Genomic DNA, 24353 nt, shown 5'->3' with positions numbered 1-24353 from the left:
TCGTTCTATTTCACATGTTTGAACTTCCCATGTCCACTGTAGTGGACACATTATATCTTTAAAATAAAAAAAAAAAATTGTAAATGTTGTCAATGTCTTCATTTACCTTAAAACATTTGGGGAAGTAAAAAAAAACAAAGATTTTTAAACTTTTCTTTTCCCTGGTAGTCAGGAGGATATATATACAGAGAGAGAGAGAGAGAGAGAGAGAGAGAGAGAGAGAGAGAGAGAGAGAGAGGTTATATATATATATATATATATATATATATATACAGAGAGAGAGACAGGTTTTATATATATATATATATATATATATATAAAACCTGTCTCTCTCTCTGTATATATATATATATATATATATATAACCTCTCTCTCTCTCTCTGTGTGTATATATATATATATATATATATATATATATATATATATATATATATATAAAACCTGTCTCTCTCTCTCTCTCTCTCTCTCTGTATATATATATATATATATATATATATATATATATATATATATATATATATATATATACATATACAGAGAGAGAGAGAGAGAGAGAGAGACAGGTTATATATATATATATATACATATACAGAGAGAGGTTGTATATATATATATATATATATATATATTCCAGTGTATATATATTTATATTTATGCACAATTTATGCGTTAATGCGCTCGCGGACAGCAGCGCGGGGACATGTCGAGGCATGCCATAGAGCGCGTGTGGGGGAGAGAGAGAGAGCGCGTGTGGGGGAGAGAGAGAGAGCGCGAGAGAGAGAGAGAGAGAGAGAGAGGCAGCGGAGGCAGCGGAGGCTGAGCGGGCAGCAGGACTCTGGTTTCTGGTGGGAACGAGGTAAGAATATAGTTCATTGCGGGTTTAATGAGGAGTTTCTCTGCTTTGTGGTGAAAACGGACACGGCAGCGCGAAGCAGGCACGAGCTCACCGATCACAGCGAGCGCGCGGCTGAGTTAGAGCGGCGAGGAGAAGCTCGCGCTGCACGAGGACCTCCAGCTCTATATTACAGTGTGTCCTGTAAACAGCACTGACTGGACACACACACACACACACACACACACACAAACTCTCTCTCTCTCTCTCTCACACACACTCACAGACACACACACACACACTCACACAGACACACACACTCTCACACACACACTCACACACACACTCACAGACACACTCACACAGACACACACACTCACACACACACACTCTAACAGTTTGTGCTGTAATGAATTGAGCTGACCTAATAATATTAGTGTGTGTGGACAGTTTGGGTCTGAAAGCCCGCACTGCACGCACTGCAGGCCCTGAGCTGCACCGCCTGCCTCTGTTTACATATTCATTCATGTATCTCGCTGAACAAAACCTCGCATCTCCAAAACGGTCACAAGAGAAGGAAAAACCTGCTTTACTTTTAATGGAAGTCAGTGGATCCAGACTTTTTGTCCAAGTCAGTCTCCGTTTCTTTTGGTCCTTTCATCATGAAATTTACACACAATGTAAAGAACGACAGGTATTTTTAAATTATGTCAAAAACTGAAAACCAACAAAAATGGAGATACGAGGTTTTCTTCCAACAGCCGCGATTTGCTTCTTTCTTTCTTTGCTTTTGTTACCGGATTATCCGTCTATCTGTGTATCTACGGTGTTAAAATGGCTCGTCTGATCAACCTAGAAACATCATCTCATGTAGGAAAAAGCAACCGAACCAATATTGTTTCTCAAATAATCACATTCATTGCAAAAGAGAAAAAAATGATTTAAGCCTGTTTGACCCTCTATTGCACAAAGTTGCCTCAGGGCAACAAACTAGCTAATTTTCCTCACATTACAATAATGTACACATTTAAAGATTAACGTCTAAACAGGGGACCGTTTGAGAAAGCCAGTTTCTCTTATTCCACATTTTAACCTCTTTTTTTAACATTTAGTATCAATTCTTTTCATGAGAATTTACAGAAATGTGTTTGTTGCCTACAAGCAACAGTGCAGGACAGTGGAATGGATTTAGCCAGTCACAAGCCAGATTTCACCACTTCAGGGAACACAGCTCTGTATCATTTCTTTTCATCGTTGCACAATGTTGCCTCAAGGCAACATATTCCAGAAGGACCCCAGTACGCCTTTATTTTTTGTTTAAATATTTTTACATTTAATGAACAGGCCTGAAAAAATAAATCAAGGATCATTTTATACCAGAAAAGTGAATGGAATATTTTTTAATTGCTCTCATCATGTGAGAGTAGAGGGTTACATATCGCTTCATGAGCGTTTTTCTGTCATGGTGCGTTTTTCGAATCATGGTGAACATTTGCACAACAGTAAGTGTATTTCTGAAAACTGTTCACACAAACAGCAAAGGGTTACCAGTAAAGCCCATAACTCGCTCTGAATCCTTCGCTTGTGTCCCAAAATATATTAATCGATGTAGATGTCAGAACGAGACGTCCCTGTGTTTCCGATTGAGAGCCCGTCAGAATGTTTAGCCGTGCTTTCAGTATACCAGTAAGGTCTGTAGCAGTTTCGTGATGGTTTTGAGGCAGTGACTGAAAATGCACTACTGCCTGATGGTGTTTGAGTGATGGAAAGTGCCTTAAGGCAACACGAGGTCCAGTGTGCAACACTGGAAAGACACGATTCAGAATTGTAAGTGGAAAACAAAAATTTTATCCAGATTTCTGGATTTTTGGACCACAGGTTTCGGTGGTGTTTAAATGCTAAAAAAAACTCCAAACGCAGACCTACAGTTGGCAGTTACTAAACCGTGCTTGCAAAAAGGACCCAGTCACTTCTGAGCTGATCAGAATATGCTTTCATTTTCCAAACAAAACTGATGACACAAGTAAAACATGACAGTCTAACCAGTTTACCAGCTGAATCTTACGCTAGAACGTTGCTTCTAGGCAACAGAAGCAGAAATTTCTTATAAATCATTTGTGAAAATGGACAATTGTGTGATGCAGTAAGAGATTTACTGTGTTTATTTATACGCCTTCTTTCAGTATTAAGCCATTCATTGTCATTACATGTGTATCATGTCATTGTAAAGGAAGGAAAATGGGTTATTTACCCTGAGGCAACATTTTGGAATAGAGACATAAAAACAGCCAAACAAGCAAAACATCATTAGAGACTAATTTGATCATGAACTTTTCCAGTTTGTTATTTCTGCAATTACGTAAATACATGACAACGTGTCTTAATATGTGTCTCTTTCTCTCTCTCTCCCTGGAGATGAATTGTGCAGAGGGTGAATATTACCTTCATGGTGAATGCCACAGGTGTCAGCAGTGCCCACCGGGCCAGGAGCTGAAACAGGTGAGATAGTGCAGCACTTTCATCCCGTCACTGTTTAAAACACACTACAGCTCTGACATTCACTCAGGCACAACCCCAGTCCTCATTTCCCCCCTACCCCTTGTTTTCGAGGGTCTCCTTGCTCCTTGGAACTGAGTTACAGGGCATTGGCTGAGATCTTCCCTCTGAAATGGGCCCCTTAAATAAAAACAGCATCACTTCATTAACAGCTACTAGCGCTGCTTTGTGGGCGACCCTGCCCGTCTGCAGGGACAGCAGAGGAGGGGAAAGTTCAGCTCCTCACTGCTGGGCTTTAGTTACATTTAGGGATCATACGCCTTCAAAGAGGGGGGCAGTTATTTATTATCACCCCCCCTAATTCTTCAGTGATGTGAAGCTGAAGTCAGATATTCTCCAGATTGTTGTTTGAATTTTCCCGATCCACCTTAAATGGAGTAGCCAGAGGTGCCAGAATGAACTGCTACACCATTTAAGGTGGGATGGGAAGTTTTGCGAGCTTAGCTACCGAGACATCAGCACTACTGGTGTTTTTCAATGCTTGTTATGAAGAAAAGGACCATAACGATGGCATTAAACTAAGATTTTATGATGGTTATTGTAATTTTTAACAAGAAAATTCTCACATTTGTGGGTTTCTTTGGTCACTTGCCACCTTGCCAGTTTCTTTTTTTCTCCTAACACTACGTTTGGAGGGCCATGTAGCCCTAACACTTCACTCAACCCTTCTACTTCAACAAAAATCGGGACACCCTACCCCTAGGCATGAATGTGCAAAGGGCTAAGTTGGCAGGGGTGAAATGGGATTGGGCTTACATGTCTAAAGGTTTTTCTTCTCCAGAGTTTTGTGCCCAACTGGAACAAATGAAGAGTCCAGTCCAGTCACATGGACACAGCTAGTCAGAACCGGTGGCCAATATCGGCCCTGCTCCATGCAGCTGCTGTGGAAATAATAATGAGAATGGCTGGATTAATGTGTAAATCCATCATCCTAAACTGCGGGTTAAGTGTTTTCCCTCAGCAATGTTCTTAGAGCTTTAACCGAAAGTGCCTTCTTGTGGTTAAACCTGCAATTAATCATCTTGATTCGTAGCTTAGCTACAGCTACTGCTACAACTACGATTAATAGTAAACGTGAAGATAGTAACAGAGTCTCTTGCCTGACTGTGTATCATACAGTTTTATACTTTTATTTAAGTCATTGGAGAAGAAACAGCCAAAGTTTTTAAATAATAAGCTCCTACATTATGTTTTTCATTCACCAGCATCTTGTTCAGATTTTCCATTCCACCATAAATCGTGCTGCAGCTCTGATGCCTGAGGTGCCAGAATGAACTGATGCACCATTTAAGGTGGAATGGGAAACTTAGCCAGCTAGCTATCAAGACATTAGCCCTACAAACGTTTTTTTTAATGTTTGTTATGAAGAAAAGGACCATAATACATCAAGACGGCATTAGACTGAGATAATAGGCGGTTATCGTAATTTATCATACATTCTCACATTTGTGGGTTTCTCTGGTCGCTTGCCATCTTGTCAGTTACATTCAGGTGCCTTAAATGTAGAACAAATGTTCCTAAAAAGAAGCTGAAGAAGCAAGTATCAGCCTTGCTACGTGCATTGTTTGAGGGGCGGCACAGTGGGTAGTGCTGTCAGCAAGAAGGGCCTGGGTTTGATTATCCGGCCAGGGCACCAGGGTCCTTTCTGAGTGGGTTTCTGAGTGGGTTCACCCACTTCTCCAGAAGGAGAAGGGTAGTGCTGTCAGCAAGAAGGGCCTGGGTTTGATTACCCGGCAGTGGACCAGGGTCCTTTCTGAGTGGGTTTCTGAGTGGGTTCACCCACTTCTCCAGAACGAGAAGGGTAGCGCTTGCAGCAAGAAGGGTCTGAGTTCGATTCCCTGGCCAGGGGACCAGGGTCCTTTCTGGGTGGGTTTCTCAGTGGGTTCACCCACTTCTCCAGAAGGAGAAGGATAGCGCTTGCAGCAAGAAGGGTCTGAGTTCGATTCCCTGGCCAGGGGACCAGGGTCCTTTCTGAGTGGGTTTCTCAGTGGGTTTACCCACTTCTCCAGAAGGAGAAGGGTAGTGCTTGCAGCAAGAAGGGTCTGTGTTCGATTCCCCGGCCAGGGGACCAGGGTCCTTTCTGAGTGGGTTTCTCAGTGGGTTCACCCACTTCTCCAGAAAGAAGAAAGGTAGTGCTCGCAGCAAGAAGGGCCTGGGTTCAATTCCCTGGCCGGGGGACCAGGATCTTTTATGAGTGGGTTCTCTGGTTTCCTTCCACAGTCCAATGACATGCAGACCAATTAGACATGGTAAATTGTCCCTATTGTGAGTGAAGGTGTCTGTGTGTCCTGTCCTGTATCCTCTCCACCCAATGACAGCTAAGATAGTCTCCAGCACCCCCTGCGACCCAGAAGGAGAAGCGGCTTAGGAGGTGTGTGTGCGTGCATCATTTAAGCCCAGCAGCTGTGCTTTAAATTGTGTGGAGGTTTTATGATGATTGGACCAATAGAAATGCTCCAAAATTGCTTCAAATAAAATCCCTTTACATCAACTTAGATTGCAAGCAAAGAACGTTATAGGGCTTCTTCTGTAAAGTTACTATTTTGGCGATACTTGGTTTTCTTTGGACAGTGACAACATGCAGAGCTAAGAGGTGTTTTGTAAATGTCACAGAAAAACTCCATAAATGTGTCTTTAATCAGGAAATATGTAAAAAGCTATTTAGTTTAATGTGAACTTACGCTAAAGACAGCAGAGCTACAATCAGCCACCAGGGCCGCTGGACTGTCTCCCTGTGCACTTCTAATCCTTTCCTGTTTTCTGTTCACTGTCCTAAAACGTGGTTTGGGACGCAGCAGAAGGAATTCCATTCCATTCATTTCCGTTCAGGATTCACTGAATGTGCTGTGTGAATGTGGATGTTTGTCTATTTGAATGTATATGTATATACTTTTTGTGTTCAGGAGTGTGGATACGGTGTGGGGGTCTCTGCTGTGGGGGTCTCCACTGTGTGTGTGCAGTGCGAGGAGCGCTGGTTTAAAGGTGAATGGGGTTCTCACTCCTGCCGGATGTGTCAAACCTGCAGACGCCTCAACAGAAAGGAAGTTACACCCTGCACACGCACACACAACGCAGCGTGTGGAAACTGCCTGCCCGGGTATGCACACACACACACACACACACACACACACACACACACACTCTAAATGTGTGTATTGTTGACTCCAGAGGCACTTACTTCCCTTTGAATTCAGGTCTTGATTTTTTTTTGGCAGGGAGGGTTGAAGAGGTCACTACATTACATTACAATTACAGACTGTAGTCCATCTGTTTCTCTGATACTTTGTTAGCCCCCTTTTACCCTGTTCTTCAGTGGTCAGGACCCCCATGGACCCCCACAGAGCAGGTACTATTTGGGTGGTGGGTCATTCTCAACACTGCAGTAACACTGACGTGGTGGTGGTGTGTTAGTGTGTGTTGTGCTGGTACGAGTGGATCAGACACAGCAGTGCTGCTGGAGTTTTTAAACCCTGTGTCCACTCACTGTCCACTCTATTAGACACTCCTACCTGGTCGGTCCACCTTGTAGATGTAAAGTCAGAGACGACAGCTCATCTGCTGCTGCACAGTTTGTGTTGGTCATCCTCTAGTCCTTCATCAGTGGTCACAGGACGCTGCCCACAGGACGCTGCCCACAGGACGCTGCCCACAGGACGCTGGTGGCTGGAGATTTTTGGTTAGTGGACTGTTCTCAGTCCAGCAGCGACACTGAGGTGTTTAAACACTCCAGCAGCTCTGCTTGTCACTTTGTTATAATATCACTATAATACCATCTTCCACTAATGTCTGTAGAAGCAGTCTGCAGGCCGAGGGGCTCGGCTTTATACACCTGTGGCCATGGAAGTGACTGGAACACCTGAATTCAGTGATTTGGATGGGGGAGTGAAAACCTTTGGGAATATAGTGTAGACACTGGTCAGGTATGGCTGATCGGTGTATATTTCGCCGTTGTCGGAAGAAAAATCTCCAAAATGGTAACATTCCAGGAGAAGGCAAGAACATACTTTACTTTTAATGTGAGTCGATGGAACCAGAATTTTGGGCCTTTTGGGCCGTTTTCTTTGGTTCATTCATCATGAAATTTACACACAATACCAAATCATTTCCAATAAGCGTTTCCAAATTATGTACAAAACTGAAAAACGACACCGTATATATATACACACACACACACACACACACACACACACACTTTATATAATACTTAATGATGACTAGAGAATTAGAACTGACATAAGCACGGCTGTTGTTGTTTATTGTTTATTTTGGTCCTTGTTTATAGTTTTAAAGAGAGAGTCTTAAATTAATATGAAAGACAAAACAAAAATACATTGAGTAGAAAGCTTCATTGAGTAGAAAGCTTCATTGAGTTGAAAGCTTATTTTTCGTCCCCTTTTTTCCTAACATGTTCTAATAGATAAGAGTTGGTGGATCAGCCAAGTCCCAGCACCTATAACTTTTCCACAAATGTCAAAAAAGATGAGTTTGTCCTCTGCTTTGTCACGGATAGTGATAGCATCTCCAAAAGCAGCTCAACCTGGGCTCTAAACATCTGCAATAAGTGAGGAAGCACTCGCAGTTCCAGCTCCTGAGTGATGATGCTCCCTACGCTGCTTTCACTTTTCCAAAGTGGAGACTAGCCTGTCTGTTTTCACCCTCTGCCTGTTTTGTGTGGAGTAAAGGAGGTTTTTTCTGTGTGTGTTTGTTTCCTCTGTGGCACAAACTTAAAATGGGTCCAAATGTTTCACCAACAGAAAAGCCTTGACAGCCAATAGAACACTGTGGGCTTAAGGTCAGCAGGTCCAGTGCCAAGCATGGTCTACGGGGTATAACACCCCCCCCCCCCCGCATTGCGATGGAGCTCCTGTTACGGGGCGGTAGGGAGGCAGACCCAAGTGCGGAGAGGAACCAGTGAGAAAGGGTCTTAAATGAGTTTGTTGAGGTGATGGAGTGTGACCTGGGTCATTGTGCCCATTGGGGTGAGGCGACTCAGAGCCAGGCTTGAACCGTTGATGTACTGAACAGGGTCCCGAGGAGTTTCCACTGTGCCACCGGGAAGCACAGGCAAAAACGTGAAAAACACAAACGAAAATTGAAAAATGGCGGGAAAGGGCAAACAAAGGGGATGCTGATAGAAGTGAGCTCAAATGAAGGCCGAGATAGAAATGTAAAATAAAAGATCAATCAGAATATAAAAACACTTCCTCTGTGGTGATGAGCGGAAGTTGGTTTTATGTTTTTATTACCCGTTTCGTTCTTTGTAGAACAAAAACTTTGTTTGGCTTGGAGCCGTTTCTTGTTTACGCCTTCTTTTTGTCTTTTAAGTAGTCTTGGGCCGATTTCTCCCTTATGTTTTTCCAGCCTTTTCTTTTTGTTTAATCACCAACCTGGGCTGAGCACCGTACCGGTCACCCCTCTACACAGGCCTGACAAAGGGCCAGCTGATTGCCATGGCCTTAAGTAGAGGTGTCCACAGGTGTGCCAGTTTGGGCCTGATTTGGGCCTGAGGGCTCCTGGGAATTGGCGTTCCCTGAACCTGTGATGCCTCACCCAACTTGTGGGCCCTTACAGCTCCATCCAGTACTTCTGGGATGAGTTGGAGTGCTCAATAATGCAAAAAACGTAGGTTTTTTGGGTTGTTTAGACTGTCTGTTTACACGGACCTCATCCATAAGGGGGGCTTTCCCTGCTTGCTGTGTATCTAGTGAGTTTAATGGCTTTCCTTATTGAGGGGTGGGACTTTCTCCATAAACAAACATTGAGCGTTGTTGCTTTCCCTCCTTCATAACTTCACTGTCCAGAACTGATCATCCAAGTTCAGTACCTGGCCACACTAATACTGTTGTGGCTGAATGCAATCAAATCTTCACAGCAGTGTTTCAACATTCTACCAACTTTTGGGGAATAGTGTTTGGATTTGATTCACTTTTACACGATTCTGAATTGTAATAAAACCTATTAACAATTTAAATAAACGATCTGCTCATGCAGTGGGACACAGAGAGTAATACAGCAGGTTTTTGGATTTTTTTGTTTGAAAATAACCAGAGAATTTTCATTTGGCCAAAACATGCACTTAGTACTGAGTTTACCCTTATTAATAATTTAATGATGAATATTAATTATTAATCAATGAATGATGAATATTCATCTCTTAATTTGACCTTTTATCCTGTTTCCCTGCCAAGATTCTACAGTAAAAGACGATTGGACGGACTCCAGGATTGGGAGTGTCTGCCCTGTGGCCCCGCCCCCTTCAGAAACACACAGTGTAGTAAGGAGACACTCTCTGTCTCTCTCTCTGTCTCCCTCTCTCTGTCCCCCTCTCTGTCTCCCTCTCTCTGTCCCCCCCTCTCTCTCTCTCTGCTGTCTCTCTCTCTCTGCTGTCTCCCTCTCTGTCCCTCTCTCTCTGTCTCCCTCTCTGTCCCTCTCTCTCTGTCTCCCTCTCTCTGTCCCCCTCTCTGTCTCCCTCTCTGTCCCTCTCTCTCTGTCTCCCTCTCTCTGTCCCCCTCTCTGTCTCCCTCTCTCTGTCTCCCGCTCTCTGATGTCTCCCTCTCTCTGCTGTCTCCTTCTCTCTGTCTCCCTCTCTCTGTCTCTCTCTGTCCCCCTCTATCTGTCTCTGTCTCCCTCTCTCTGCTGTCTTCCTCTCTCTGTCTGTTTGTCTCTGTCTGTTTTCCTAAAGGTGCAACTGAATGTGTTGTTTGGCAGGAAGTGAAGGGGGTGAATTAGGAAACGTCTGGAGCTCGGAGGCCCCGCCCCACAATGTCGCTGTCATGACGACTGCCTGTGTGGCAGCAGTTGCCATGGTGACCTTTTTGTTTGTCATTGTGGTTTTAATGTACAAAGGATTCAGCTCATTCAGAAACATGTTCAGAGGTGAGACACACACACCCCTACACACACACACACACACACACACACGTATATATATCACTGCTGTCAGAACAAAACCTCACATCTCTGAAATGGTCATTTTACAAGAGAATGAAAAAACCTACTTTACTTTTAAAGGAAGTCAATGGAACCAGACTTTTTTCAAAGTCATTTTAGGCCGTTTCTTTTGGTCCATTCATCATGAAATTTACAAACTACGTCAAGAGCAGCAGGCACTTTCACATTGTGTCAAAAACTGAAAAATGACCAAAATGGAGATACGAGGTTTTCTTAGAGCAGCGATGTACAAACGGACACTCACGTAAACACATACATACACAGTCTCTTATACTTTCCCGTGTAGTACATTAAACTTAATGGAAGTCTTCTCCCAGGCTGTTTATCATCGCCTGGCCTCGGTCACCGTGACCTCGCAGCTTCCTCTGTTTCCACTGCAACTGAGCACAGAGTGACCCAGTCAGCCGATGTTGAGGCTTCGGGTAAGAGCGTCCCGTCTGAATTGTGAAAGATTTTACAACAGCATTTCAAAGGAAATAATGTGCATTATTGGAAACATGTTTAATATAAACATACACTACTGTTTAGAATCTCAGTCTATATGCAGAATTTAGGGAAACGTCTAAAAATATAATACAAAACTAGATGAATATATAAAATTGTATTAGAATAATGTTAGTGCTGTACTTCAAAGCTTTGAGCTAATAACACAAAGCTGTAAAACAAAGAAATGTATGTATGTATATTAAAAAAAATCACTGTGGTCTGAAGAAAACCTCGTATCTCCATTTTTGCCGTTTTTCAGTTTTTGACATAATTTGAAAATGCCTTTTGCCCTTTACATTGTCCGTAAATTTCATGATGATGCGACCAAAAGAAACGGCCCAGAATGACTTGGTAAATATTCTGGTTCCATTGACTTTCATTAAAAGTAAAGTAGGTTTTTTCCTTCTCCTGTAAACTCACCGTTTTGGAGATACAAGGTTTTCTTCCGACAATTATCATCATCATCATCATCATTATCACTGTTCTTTTGCAGAATCATGCCTCGAGTCCTCGACCTGCCCTGGTTTCGTCTCTATGGCGACAACCCCTAGCCCCTGCCCAGCTCACTGTACCGCATCTGAGTCGCTGCGTCTGCAAAGCAGCTCCAACTGCAGTGACACGTCTGGGGTCGTCTCCCAGGCAGCCGGGTCACCTGACATCCCTTCAGGCCTGAGCTGGTCCATGAGTTCATGTACGGCCCAAAATGTCGTTCATTATTTAGTCCGTTTTTATCATAATTAACACAGGAACAGTGAAAGCACTTGCCAGGTTTTGCTGAGTGCAGTGACTCACTTTTTTCATGGTATCAATTTAAAAACAATCAACGAGGGCCAATAAACACAAGGAATATAGGCTAATGACATTCATATTCATGCTTTGGCTGGTGCTTTGATACACATATGATTTATATGGCCAAAAGTATGTGGACAGATCCCCTAATTAATGAGTTAAGCTACTTTAGCCACACTCAATATTTGTACCTCCCGTATATTTCGTACTTTTCCTAGTTTCTATTTATCATATCTGTACAGTACTTGCTGGTGGCCTAAAGGACTGCAGATTATAATGAAATAAAATGATGCAACCTCCTTAGTCAAAGTCTAGCAGTAGTGAAGAGCTCTGAGACTTTTAGGCCCAACCCCATTTCTCATTTTTCCCCTACCGCTTGTTTTTGAGTGTTGCACCTTGGAACTGAGTTGCAGGGCAGTGGTTGAAATCTTCCTCTGTGAAGTGGTACCCTCTAATAAAAAGAGCATCAACAGCTACTAGCGCCGCTCTGTAGGCGACCCTGCCCGTCTGCAGGGACAGCAGAGGAGGGGAAAGTTCAGTTCCTCACTGCTGGGCTTTAGTTACATTTAGGGCACCATATGGTTTCAAAGAGGGGGGCAATTATTTATCATCACCCACCGTAAATTCTTCAGTGATATGAAGCTGAAGTCAGATATTCACCAGATTCTTGTTAGAATTTTCCCGTTCCGCCTTAAATGGAGGTTGAAGGTGAAACAGAAAATTTCTAGCTACTGAGACATCAGCAAACTACTAGCAACTTTCTATGCTTGTTATGAAGAAAAGGACCGTGATGTACTGAAACGACATTAAACGAAGGCAATATGATGGTTATCGTAATCTTTTAAAGGAGAAAATTCTCACATTTGTGGATTTCTTTGGTGGCTGGATGGGGCCTTAGAGTGGTACTGTAACAGAATGACACCTTTGAGGTCAGTTCATCAAATTTCTGACCTGCTAAAGCTGCCCTGGACAACTGTAAGTGTTGTTACTGTGAAGGCTACACAAACTCACCAAATGTCATCTGTTTGCTTTTAAACTCATTAAAGTGTTAACTCAACTGTCTGGAGATCATGAATTGGATCGCAGGTGATGCCCCAGTCTTTCATATCCATATATATGAGATCATAATTGTGCTGCCTCCTTCTGATTGGGCAGAATGGTACTCCCCCAATTACTCAATACGCTGCTAGGCAACATAGGCTGGTGCTGATGCAACACTTGGCATTTAGCATTCTGCTCCAAGATCGTTGAACTCCATAGATTTCGTGTTTAGCTGCAGTTTGAAAAGATGTGGTGAAGCTTCACGTGTCTCATGTCTTGTTAGCGTCATGTAATAAAAGGAGACGAAGCTAGCTGGTGGGATTTGGACACGAGTAACTAGCACTTAGTTTTGTTTTCTGAACATATCACCGTTTTTCACCTTTGCAGATGACCTGACCAGCAGGGGGCGGCATTGTGCAGTGGAGCAGGAGTCGGCCTGGGGTTATCACGCTCCCATAGAGTGCTCCGAGCTGGACTTGAAAACCTCCTTATCTCTGGATCTCCAGGCGTCTACACAAACAGAGGATGGGCTTCCCTCCACCACGCACTCCGTCCAGTGCGGAGAGAGAGAAACAGGGGGAGGAGGCGGAGGAGAGAAGGGAGGCATGAAAGATGGAGAGAGTGTTGGAGAGAGGAGGAGCAGTTGTGGAGACGCTGCTGCTGCCAGAAGTGTCACCCTGGTAATTAGTGTTTTTCAGGATACACACTCTCACACGGCCCTGCGTCCTCAGACACACACACAGACACACACACACATACACACACAAACACACACATGTGTTAGATGTTCACTCAGTAAACTCACTCATGTTGCGCAAACTAGGAGAGTAATAATATATATATATATATATATATATAATGTGTGGTAACGAATAACCGACTCTAAATGTAGGTATTGTGATATAAACCGAGTCCGTTCTACAGTTTCTCATTAGACTGAATGAATAACCGACTCTAAATGTAGGTATTGTGATATAAACCGAGTCTGTTATACAGTTTCTCATTAGACTGAATGAATAACCGACTCTAAATGTAGGTATTGTGATATAAACCGAGTCCGTACTACAGTTTCTCATTAGACTGAATGAATAACCGACTCTAAATGTAGGTATTGTGATATAAACCGAGTCCGTTCTACAGTTTCTCATTAGGCTGAATGAATAACCGACTCTAAATGTAGGTATTGTGATATAAACCGAGTCCGTTCTACAGTTTCTCATTAGACTGAATGAATAACCGGCTCTAAATGTAGGTATTGTGATATAAACCGAGTCCGTTCTACAGTTTCTCATTAGACTGAATGAATAACCGGCTCTAAATGTAGGTATTGTGATATAAACCGAGTCTGTTCTACAGTTTCTCATTAGGCTGAATGAATAACCGACTCTAAATGTAGGTATTGTGATATAAACCGAGTCCGTTCTACAGTTTCTCATTAGACTGAATGAATAACCGGCTCTAAATGTAGGTATTGTGATATAAACCGAGTCTGTTCTACAGTTTCTCATTAGACTGAATGAATAACCGACTCTAAATGTAGGTACTGTGATATAAACCGAGTCCGTTCTACAGTTTCTCATTAAGCTGAATGAATAACCGGCTCTAAATGTAGGTATTGTGATATAAACCGAGTCCGTTCTACAGTTTCTCATTAGGCTGAATGAATAACCGACTCTAAATGTAGGTATTGTGATATAAACCGAGTCCGTTCTACAGTTTCTCATTAGGCTGAATGAATAACCGACTCTAAATGTAGGTATTGTGATATAAACCGAGTCTGTTCTACAGTTTCTCATTAGGCTGAATGAATAACCGGCTCTAAATGTAGGTATTGTGATATAAACCGAGTCTGTTCTACAGTTTCTCATTAGGCTGAATGAATAACCGACTCTAAATGTAGGTATTGTGATATAAACCGAGTCTGTTCTACAGTTTCTCATTAGACTGAATGAATAACCGACTCTAAATGTAGGTATTGTGATATAAACCGAGTCTGTTCTACAGTTTCTCATTAGACTGAATGAATAACCGTCTCTAAATGTAGGTATTGTGATATAAACCGAGTCCGTTCTACAGTTTCTCATTAGGCTGAATGAATAACCGTCTCTAAATGTAGGTATTGTGATATAAACCGAGTCCGTTCTACAGTTTCTCATTAGACTGAATGAATAACCGACTCTAAATGTAGGTACTGTGATATAAACCGAGTCCGTTCTACAGTTTCTCATTAAGCTGAATGAATAACCGGCTCTAAATGTAGGTATTGTGATATAAACCAAGTCCGTTCTACAGTTTCTCATTAGACTGAATGAATAACCGACTCTAAATGTAGGTATTGTGATATAAACCGAGTCCGTTCTACAGTTTCTCATTAGGCTGAATGAATAACCGACTCTAAATGTAGGTATTGTGATATAAACCGAGTCCGTTCTACAGTTTCTCATTAGACTGAATGAATAACCGACTCTAAATGTAGGTATTGTGATATAAACCGAGTCTGTTCTACAGTTTCTCATTAGGCTGAATGAATAACCGACTCTAAATGTAGGTATTGTGATATAAACCGAGTCCGTTCTACAGTTTCTCATTAGGCTGAATGAATAACCGGCTCTAAATGTAGGTATTGTGATATAAACCGAGTCCGTTCTATAGTTTCTCATTAGGCTGAATGAATAACCGACTCTAAATGTAGGTATTGTGATATAAACCGAGTCTGTTCTACAGTTTCTCATTAGACTGAATGAATAACCGACTCTAAATGTAGGTATTGTGATATAAACCGAGTCAGTTCTACAGTTTCTCATTAGACTGAATGAATAACCGACTCTAAATGTAGGTATTGTGATATAAACCGAGTCTGTTCTACAGTTTCTCATTAGACTGAATGAATAACCGACTCTAAATGTAGGTATTGTGATATAAACCGAGTCCGTTCTACAGTTTCTCATTAGGCTGAATGAATAACCGTCTCTAAATGTAGGTATTGTGATATAAACCGAGTCCGTTCTACAGTTTCTCATTAGGCTGAATGAATAACCGGCTCTAAATGTAGGTATTGTGATATAAACCGAGTCTGTTCTGGTTGTGTGAATGAGGTTTTGTTAACATCAAGGACCTAAAAGTGAAAAAAAAAAAAGTAATATTAAACAAAGCGTCATTTCACTTTAAGAACAAAAACTAATTCAATCCAAACCCCTTAAAATATTCGATTTATTATATACTGAAGCTTATTATTCATCAACTACAGGGACGTCTATGCAAACTGACTGAGTGGTGGGCCCTGGACATTTAGGGATACAGGAGGTCTATAAAGGAGTAATATAAACCTTTTTTACCTTAAGTCATGTTGTGCTATTTCCTTTGGTCCGTTTGGCACAAGTTTGACATAGCTGATAAACAAAAATAAACAAACAAACACAAAAAAAGGACAAAAATGGATATTTAAGTTTTTGCTCTGACAGTGATGACTCATCACTCCTATGGAAGATTGACATCTTCAAACTTCCTGAAGTTTTGTGTCTATATTTCTACTGGATCATTCTCAGTACTGCAGTATCACTGACGTGGTGGTGCTGTGTTAGTGTGTGTTGTGCTGGTACGAGGGGATCAGATCAGTTTTAAACACTGTGTCCACTCACTGTCCACTCTATTAGACACTCCTACCTTGTCGGTCCACCTTGTAGATGTAAAGTCAGAGACGACAGCTCATCTGCTGCTGCACAGTTTGTGTTGGTCATCCTCTAGTCCTTCATCAGTGGTCACAGGACGCTGCCCACTGGACGCTGCCCACAGGACGCTGCTGGCTGGATATTTTTGGTTGGTGGACTATTCTCAGTCCAGCAGCGACACTGAGGTGTTTAAAAACTCCAGCAGCACTGCTGTCTGATCCACTCAGACCAGCACAACACACACTAACACCCCACCACCACGTCAGTGTTACTGCAGTGCTGAGAATGACCCACCACCCAAACAGTACCTGCTCTGTGAGGGTCCATGGGGGTCCTGACCACTGAAGAACAGGGTAACAGAGTATCAGAGAAACAGATGGACTACAGTCTGTAACTGTAGAACTACAGAGTGGAACTATACGGTCAGCGGAGCTGATAAAGTGGACAGTGAGTATAATGTTCTGGTCAGTGTAGGCATAACATCATGACCACCTCCTTGTTTTTATGCTGATTGTCCATTTTATCAGCTCCACACTGAAATTTACTTCCAGAAACATCTCATATCATCTTGTGATTATGTTCCCGGGCTGTTCATAACTGCTTAAGCGCTGCTCGCTGCTGATGCGTCTGTAATAAAGTCCTTATGCAAGCAGCTTTCAATGGAAGACGTCTGTAAACTTCACCCTCTTTCAGCAGTGATGAGAGTGCTGGTGTAAAACTTGTGCTGACAGCTCTCCCAGCTTCTACTCATGACTCACAACAGCTCAGTGACTGACAGATGGATGGGACTGAGTGTGAAAGTTTCTTTGGGTGGGTGGTTGAGAGACAGAGAGAGAGTTAAAGTTTTATTGGAGCTGGATTAGTTTACCTCCTGGTTTGTTCTGTAAGTACAGGCTTTATTCACACAGTCAGACAGTAACAATGATAGTGATTTTAATCCAGTATGAATCTGCAGTGTGTGTAGTTTTACAGTCTGACTGTAATAATTGTGGAGTGATTTTAATCCAGTATGAATCTGCAGTGTGTAGTTTTACAGTCTGACTGTAATAATTGTGGAGTGATTTTAATCCAGTATGAATCTGCAGTGTGTAGTTTTACAGTCTGACTGTAATAATTGTGGAGTGATTTCAATCCAGTATGAATCTGCAGTGTGTAGTTTTACAGTCTGACGGTAATAATTGTGGAGTGATTTTAATCCAGTATGAATCTGCAGTGTGTAGTTTTACAGTCTGACGGTAATAATTGTGGAGAGATTTTAATCCAGTATGAATCTGCAGTGTGTAGTTTTACAGTCTGACGGTAATAATTGTGGAGAGATTTTAATCCAGTATGAATCTGCAGTGTGTAGTTTTACAGTCTGACGGTAATAATTGTGGAGTGATTTTAATCCAGTATGAATCTGCAGTGTGTGTAGTTTTACAGTCTGACTGTAATAATTGTGGAGTGATTTTAATCCAGTATGAATCTGCAGTGTGTGTAGTTTTACAGTCTGACTGTAATAATTGTGGAGTGATTTTAATCCAGTATGAATCTGCAGTGTGTAGTTTTACAGTCTGACGGTAATAATTGTGGAGTGATTTTAATCCAGTATGAATCTGAAGTGTGTGTAGTTTTACAGTCTGACTGTAATAATTGTGGAGAGATTTTAATCCAGTATGAATCTGCAGTGTGTAGTTTTACAGTCTGACTGTAATAATTGTGGAGAGATTTTAATCCAGTATGAATCTGCAGTGTGTAGTTTTACAGTCTGACTGTAATAATTGTGGAGAGATTTTAATCCAGTGTGAATCTGCAGTGTGTAGTTTTACAGTCTGACTGTAATAATTGTGGAGTGATTTTAAAATCACACTGCAGATTCATACTGGATTAAAATCACTTTCCTAATGATTTAGATTACAGATAAAACTTATTTAGCTCCACTTCTGCTTAAGTCATTGTCTTGTTGAATTTCAGGAATGCATGTAGGCTCTCTTCCTCCCTGGCTGGTGAAATCTCTGGCGCTGAAGCTGGACCCTGTGTTTCCCGGAGTAAACAACTACCAGAAGGTGGCGCTGCAGCTGGGAATACCGTCTGACATTTTGTCCGCACTTCAGGGTTTTGAGCATCTGTTTTATTTCCTGTCGTCCACCACTCTGCTAACTGTTCCGGATTTACTGCAGGCGCTCGGAAAAGTCCAGAGAGTTGACGCCCTGCTGCTAATCAGCCAATATGCTACAAACATGGCTAACGGTTTTAGCCAAAGCTCCAGAATCAGAAGCGTCGACGCCGGCCGTAGCGCTGAGGGGGCAAACGCTGCCCTTAAGACACAACAAGCTAGCTGTTCAAATGGCTGAGTAACTGTAGTTTTTAACCCTTTACTTTCAAATCTCCACAAGCGTCTGACTGTGCTACGTGCTAGCGGGCTGCAGGCTAAATATGCTGGGCCTCCAGCATAATGCTAACGCATTCAGCCAATCACAGCCCGCTAAAAAGTCACTCTTTAGCACCTTTAGCTCATCCTCCCAACTGGAGATACATTGAAACACATTATATCTGTTTGTTAAGCTAAGAGAGCAACGAAGCCAGACGGTGAGGAACTCGAGCGAAACCGGTTTCAGGAATTTGGGTCAGCATTAAAAGCTTCATGCTAATGTTTAGAGCTAGAATCGCTAACATCAACACTAGCAGGGTGAGACATGGTTTCACAAACCCCACACTCGTCACACTGGGAGGCAACCAGTCGCTAATCTCGCCCTCTTGAAAGCGCGTTCGATGCTGCTGTTTTGCTGTCGAGCCTCTGACAAAAATATCCGCTGCAGTTCTCGAAGTTTCGTAGTTTAAATTCGCATTTTTTGCACAATGATGTTAGAAGTGAGAATGAAATGCCAGTAACAATAAAAAGTCAAGAGGGACCGGGGACTTCAGACAACCCTGTGTCGATTGGTTGGAGGAATTTGTTGTTAGTCAAGGGATCTCAATCTTGGCTCACCTGGAGACCACTGGCCAGGTGGTCTTCTCTAAAGAGGGTCGACGTGAAAAAGTTTTACCTAACATAAACTAAAATATGGGTATTTTTTCCAAGTATGAATTATAACTATGAAAGGTAAATATAATAGGTGAATAAATATAATATTGTTCAGTGAAGTCAAGTAAACTTACACTTTACAGTACAATTACACTCACTGGCCACTTTATTAGGTACACCTTGCTAGTAAAAGGTTTTGTTAAAGGAACACAGTGGCTATTTTAACATTTGGGCTTCGACCTCTGTTTATGTTGGAGAATCAGACACAACGTCTGAGAGTAAGTCAACCATCAGATGAAAATAGGGAAGTGTTTTGAGACCCCTGATAGTTTGAGACCCCAGATTTTGACGGTTTCATTATTTGCACAGCATTGAGGCAATAAAAACTTGTCATTTGTCGCTAAATGGCAGCTACAAATCACCACTATTGTGAACGTGGGGTAAATGTCTGGGAACAAACGTCTGAATTCTTTGTCCTTTAGTTACTTCTGGAGTTTTCTGTATTTGTGTTGAATGGTATTCATTTATAACCACCAGTCTAGACAGATGTTCAGGCATTAAAAGAGGTCTGAAATGGACGAGCTTCAGGTCAGATTTAACGGTTTATGATCAGTTGTTCTAGTTTACACTATTGCTTTTACTTCCTGTGAGTAAACAAAACACCACTTTACACACCTTTTAGCTTCATGGCCCTACATTATTTTTTCATATTGAAAGTGAAAATGTAGTTTTCTTTGCTTGTATATTTGTTTTTTACTGCTGACAGTTGTTTACTTTGCTATTACCAGTTTACAATTCACTAATAATTAACATGCATCATTAACGAATTAGTAAACAAGGTCATTCAGAGTGGTTTGGTGCTCCGCTTTAGAGAACCTACCTGAATCAGAACCGTTCACAGTGGTGGTGATGGGAACCAGACGTCCCCCTCTAAAAGAGTACCAAAATACCAAAGACTGAGACGCGGTTTTATGAGAGTTTAGAGAAGGTTTTGGCCTTAAACTCCATTCATGGTGGAGGGATACGTCACACGCAGGGCGCTGTGCGGCAAAAATAGTCCCCAAAGAAAACTGATCATTCCAGATTTTCCACTATTTTCCATCACCAACATTCCACATAAAACTCAGAAGACCCGTGTAGGTTCACTGGTGGTTCTGGATAGTAAATAAAGTGCCTATATTTGTGTTGTAGTCATGGCGACGTCTGGTTCCCATCACCACCACTGTAATGAACCACTCTGAATCACTCAGTTTACATCTCAAGCGCTCTATTAAAATCATCTGGTGCTAAATGTCCAACAGAAATGGGAGTTTTGTTTGTTTCTTCAGCCGAAGGACACAGTCTGGAATTGTGGGCTTTTGTTGAAAGTTGCTATTTTTGTACGGTTTTGTAAACTAGAACCATTTGTGTGCGTTTGACTGATGTGAATGTCTAGTTTTCTCTGCGTTCTTTAAAGTGATGACTACTGTTAACATCTCACCTCCTGTCGTTTCATAAACACCTGTTAACACTCTGATGTTCTGCTGTTCCTCTGCTCAGCATTTTAATGGGTTTCGAGATGCTTCACCATGCGCTCTTAAATATGATGGCTCTTTAAGGGTTTTTAGTAAAGAAAAGGGTTCTATATTGAACCACGGACACTCGAAGAACCCTCTGCAGGATTAACAGCTTCTTTGCTTGGTGAAAAGCCTCTTCAGATCGATGGGGAATGTGATGTCGATGCTTTAATATAGAACTATTTTGAAAAGGGTTCTATATAGCACCAATAAGGGTTCTTCTGTTGTGACGATATCAAGCCTGTAACAACAGAAGAACCCTTTTTTGGTGCTTTACAGAGCCCTTCATCGATCCGAAGAGTCCTTTCATGATGCAAAGAACCCTTTGATCGTGTAGAGGGCTCTTTGAGTGTTTGTGATTCTATATAGAACCATTTTCGTTACTAAAGAACCCTTGAAAAAGCGTTTGTTTGTTGTCAAGCCTGTAACAACAGAAGAACCCTTTTTGGTGCCATACAGAGCCCTTTTCAAAAAGGTGTCATATAGAACCATAGAAAACACATCATCTATCTGAAGAACCCTTTGCAAAGAACTATTTGATCAAGCAGAGGGTTCTTTGAATGTCCATGGTTCTATATAGAACACTTTTCAAAAAAAGTCCCATGCAGAACCATATAGAACACATTTTCCATCAATCTGAAGAACCAATTCATGGTGCAAAGAACTCTGTCATCATGCAGAGGGTTCTTTGAGTGTTTCTGGTTCTATATAGAACCATTTGCTTCACTAAAAAATGCTTTTTAAGAGTGTGTAGAACCTTTTTAAACAGGGTTCTACTTAGCACCAGAAAGGGTTCTATTTCTATGATGTCGAGCCTGTAACAACAGAAGAACCCTATTTGGTGCTATACAGAGCTTCAAAAAGGTGTCATATAGGACCACAGAAAACATCAATCTGAAGAACCGTTTCAGGATGCAAAGAACCCTTTGATCATGGAGAGCGTTCTTTGAGTTTTTGTCTTTCTATATAGAACCCTTTTCAAAAAAAGTCCCATACAGAACCATATAGAACACATTCTCCATCAATCTGAAGAATGTGTTGTTTGAGTGTTTGTGGTTCTGTATGGAACCACTTTCTTTACTAAAGAACCCTTGAAAAAAGGGTTCTTTTGTTGTTGTGATGTCAAACCTGTAACAGTAGAGGAGCCCTTTATGGCGCTGTATAGAACCCTGTTCAAAAAGGTTCTATAAAACCATATAAAACACACTCTCCATCAGTCTGAGGAGCCTCTTCATGATGCAAACAACCCTTTCATCATGCAGAGGGTTCTTTGAGTGTTCATGGTTCTATATAGAACCCTCGAAGAGCTCTTTTATAAGAGGGTAGCAAACTCTAAATGTGGGTCTCTGGACGGAGCAGAAGCGTTTAAAGAAAAAGAAGCATGTTTGATGCTTGTGGAACGTTTCCCAGCCTGGTTAATGTTCCACTATAAGACCACAACGTGTTTGTTACGCTGTTTGAGCGACAGATACATTTTACAGTAAATTGACCTGAATGTTTACTGTGTGAATTACAGCTCATACATGCAGCGCCCTCTAGTGTCCATTGGGCAGTCCTACCTGCAATAACTCAGTTACAGCCACAGATTTCACGCACTGAATGCTCATTAGGTTATCAGAATTCCATAGGAACAGAAATAAATATATATACATATACACACCGGTCAGGTAGAACATCATGACCACCTCCTCATTTCTACCCTCACTGTCCACTTTATCAGCTCCACTGACCGTATAGCTGCACTCTGTAGTTCTACAGTTACAGACTGTAGTCCATCTGTTTCTCTGATACTCTGTTACCCTGTTCTTCAGTGGTCAGGACCCCCACGGACCCCCACAGAGCAGGTACTGTTTGGGTGGTGGATCATTCTCAGCACTGCAGTAACACCGAAATGGTGGTGGTGTGTTAGTGTGTGTTGCGCTGGTCTGAGTGGATCAGACACAGCAGTGCTGCTGGAGCTTTTGACTTGTACAGTTGACTTGCACTCTATGGCTGTTTGGACCGCAAAGGGTGGTCTCTCATTTCTGCACAGCCCTTTATATTCATATCTGAATGAGTTGTGTACTCACTTTGGTAGGTAGTCTGCGCTGATCTATGACATCCAGAATCCATTTGTGGGAAGATGTAACACAGTGGCCTCCAACTCTTTCTGCAGATCCTAGTTCCAGCCACACCTGCTCCAGCTAATCAGCCTCTTCCCACGTCCCTGATTGGCTGGATCAGATGCATTAGCCTTGGGTAAGGGGACCGGGCATCTTACTGGAAACAGGTTGGAGCTAATCTCTGCAGGAAGGCAGCTTAGCAGGTCCAGGGATGGAGATCACAGATGTAATGAATCAAAGTGGACAGTAGAGGGCACTACAGACCCAGAATCAGCTCTGAGACCTTTCCTGTTCTTCCTGTTACTATGGAATAATAAAATATATCTAAATATAAGTATCCATATTCAGTCACAGTACGTCTCTCCACACCCACACATACTTTCTAAATAACAGCTACTGAACAATGAACTCCGGCTTTAATTGTGACAGGCAGGGGTGGTAGACCAGCGGCAAGGGACCAGCTCACATCATTTGCATGTAAATGACAGAAATTATGAATGTCATAACAAACAACAATCACATTTCACACTGAGCCTCACATGCAGCCACGAGGAGATGCGGCATGGTCCATTTAGGAAAGCCTGAGGGTGCAGAAAAGGCTTCGGTTGGACGCTGAGCCGGACGGTAATTGATTTTCTGTTTCAATCATCCGGCCGAAATTGAGCCGAGAGGTGGAATAAGGTGGTCTGTGTGAGTGTGAGCGCCTACATGGGAGGATCACTGTTGATGTGATTCTAGTTCATTTCTTTGAAGAGTCCACAGCAGTTCTTCGGACTGCTGACCAGGAACGGTCATTTCATTGTACTGAACATAATACACTTGAAAGAAGCACTTTGGGTTCCTTGTAGCTGTGCTTCCAAAACCACTTCTCATTTTTGGGTTGCGTAGGGAAACAGCAAAAATGTGGTCCATCAAGGGGTCCCTGAGGACCATCGCCCTAAACAGGCCCATTTCTGTAAAAGTAGAATTTCATGACTCTATGAAAGTTAAAGCTTTTTCCTAGAACCATACCTCCATACCAAGAACCATTGAGGAACCTCTCTTTATACCTCTTATTCTGAGAGCTACAGTACAGTGCGTGTGCAGTTTATCCATCAAACCACAGGCATGTTTTACATGCTTAAATATGACACCTTGGAATAAATGATCATAAATAATAATAACAATATTAACAATAAACAGTGTGTTGTGATTGTTCTGCCAGTTTTCTTAACCATTTCCAAATCTCTCCTTGAGGAAGCCCAGTTTCGAGAGTTACCGTCCAGTACCTGCTTTATCTACACTCTTGAAAAAGATGGTTCTAGAAGGGTTCTGTAGTGAAAACAATGGTTCTAAATAGAGCCATGAACTGTCCCAGAACCATTTGCA

The 24353-nt window shown here is 42.1% G+C and overlaps 1 protein-coding gene across 4 annotated transcripts; it reads left to right on the top strand.

Annotated features, from left to right (window-relative positions):
* The first annotated feature begins 776 nt into the window (after positions 1 to 776).
* Positions 777 to 23319, top strand: eda2r (ectodysplasin A2 receptor). 4 transcript variants are annotated; one of them, XM_017682801.1, is made up of 9 exons: positions 777 to 856; positions 3248 to 3331; positions 6292 to 6485; positions 9577 to 9662; positions 10097 to 10264; positions 10657 to 10761; positions 11319 to 11516; positions 13043 to 13335; positions 23039 to 23319. In XM_017682801.1, exons 2-9 carry the CDS (start codon positions 3248 to 3250, stop codon positions 23123 to 23125), a joined length of 1215 nt encoding a protein of 404 aa, XP_017538290.1. In that variant the 5' UTR covers positions 777 to 856; the 3' UTR covers positions 23126 to 23319. The 4 variants fall into 4 exon arrangements, with proteins under 4 accessions (XP_017538290.1, XP_017538293.1, XP_017538294.1 ...); XM_017682804.1 differs by having other exon boundaries at positions 22961 to 23047; XM_017682805.2 differs by lacking the exon at positions 23039 to 23319 and adding an exon at positions 18277 to 20368.
* The last annotated feature ends 1034 nt before the right edge of the window (positions 23320 to 24353 follow it).

Source organism: Pygocentrus nattereri, chromosome 23 (genome assembly GCF_015220715.1).
Source record: "Pygocentrus nattereri isolate fPygNat1 chromosome 23, fPygNat1.pri, whole genome shotgun sequence".
Lineage (NCBI taxonomy): Eukaryota > Metazoa > Chordata > Actinopteri > Characiformes > Serrasalmidae > Pygocentrus > Pygocentrus nattereri.
The sequence above is the reverse complement of the archived record's forward strand: the minus strand, read 5'-3'. Positions and strand labels throughout refer to the sequence as shown.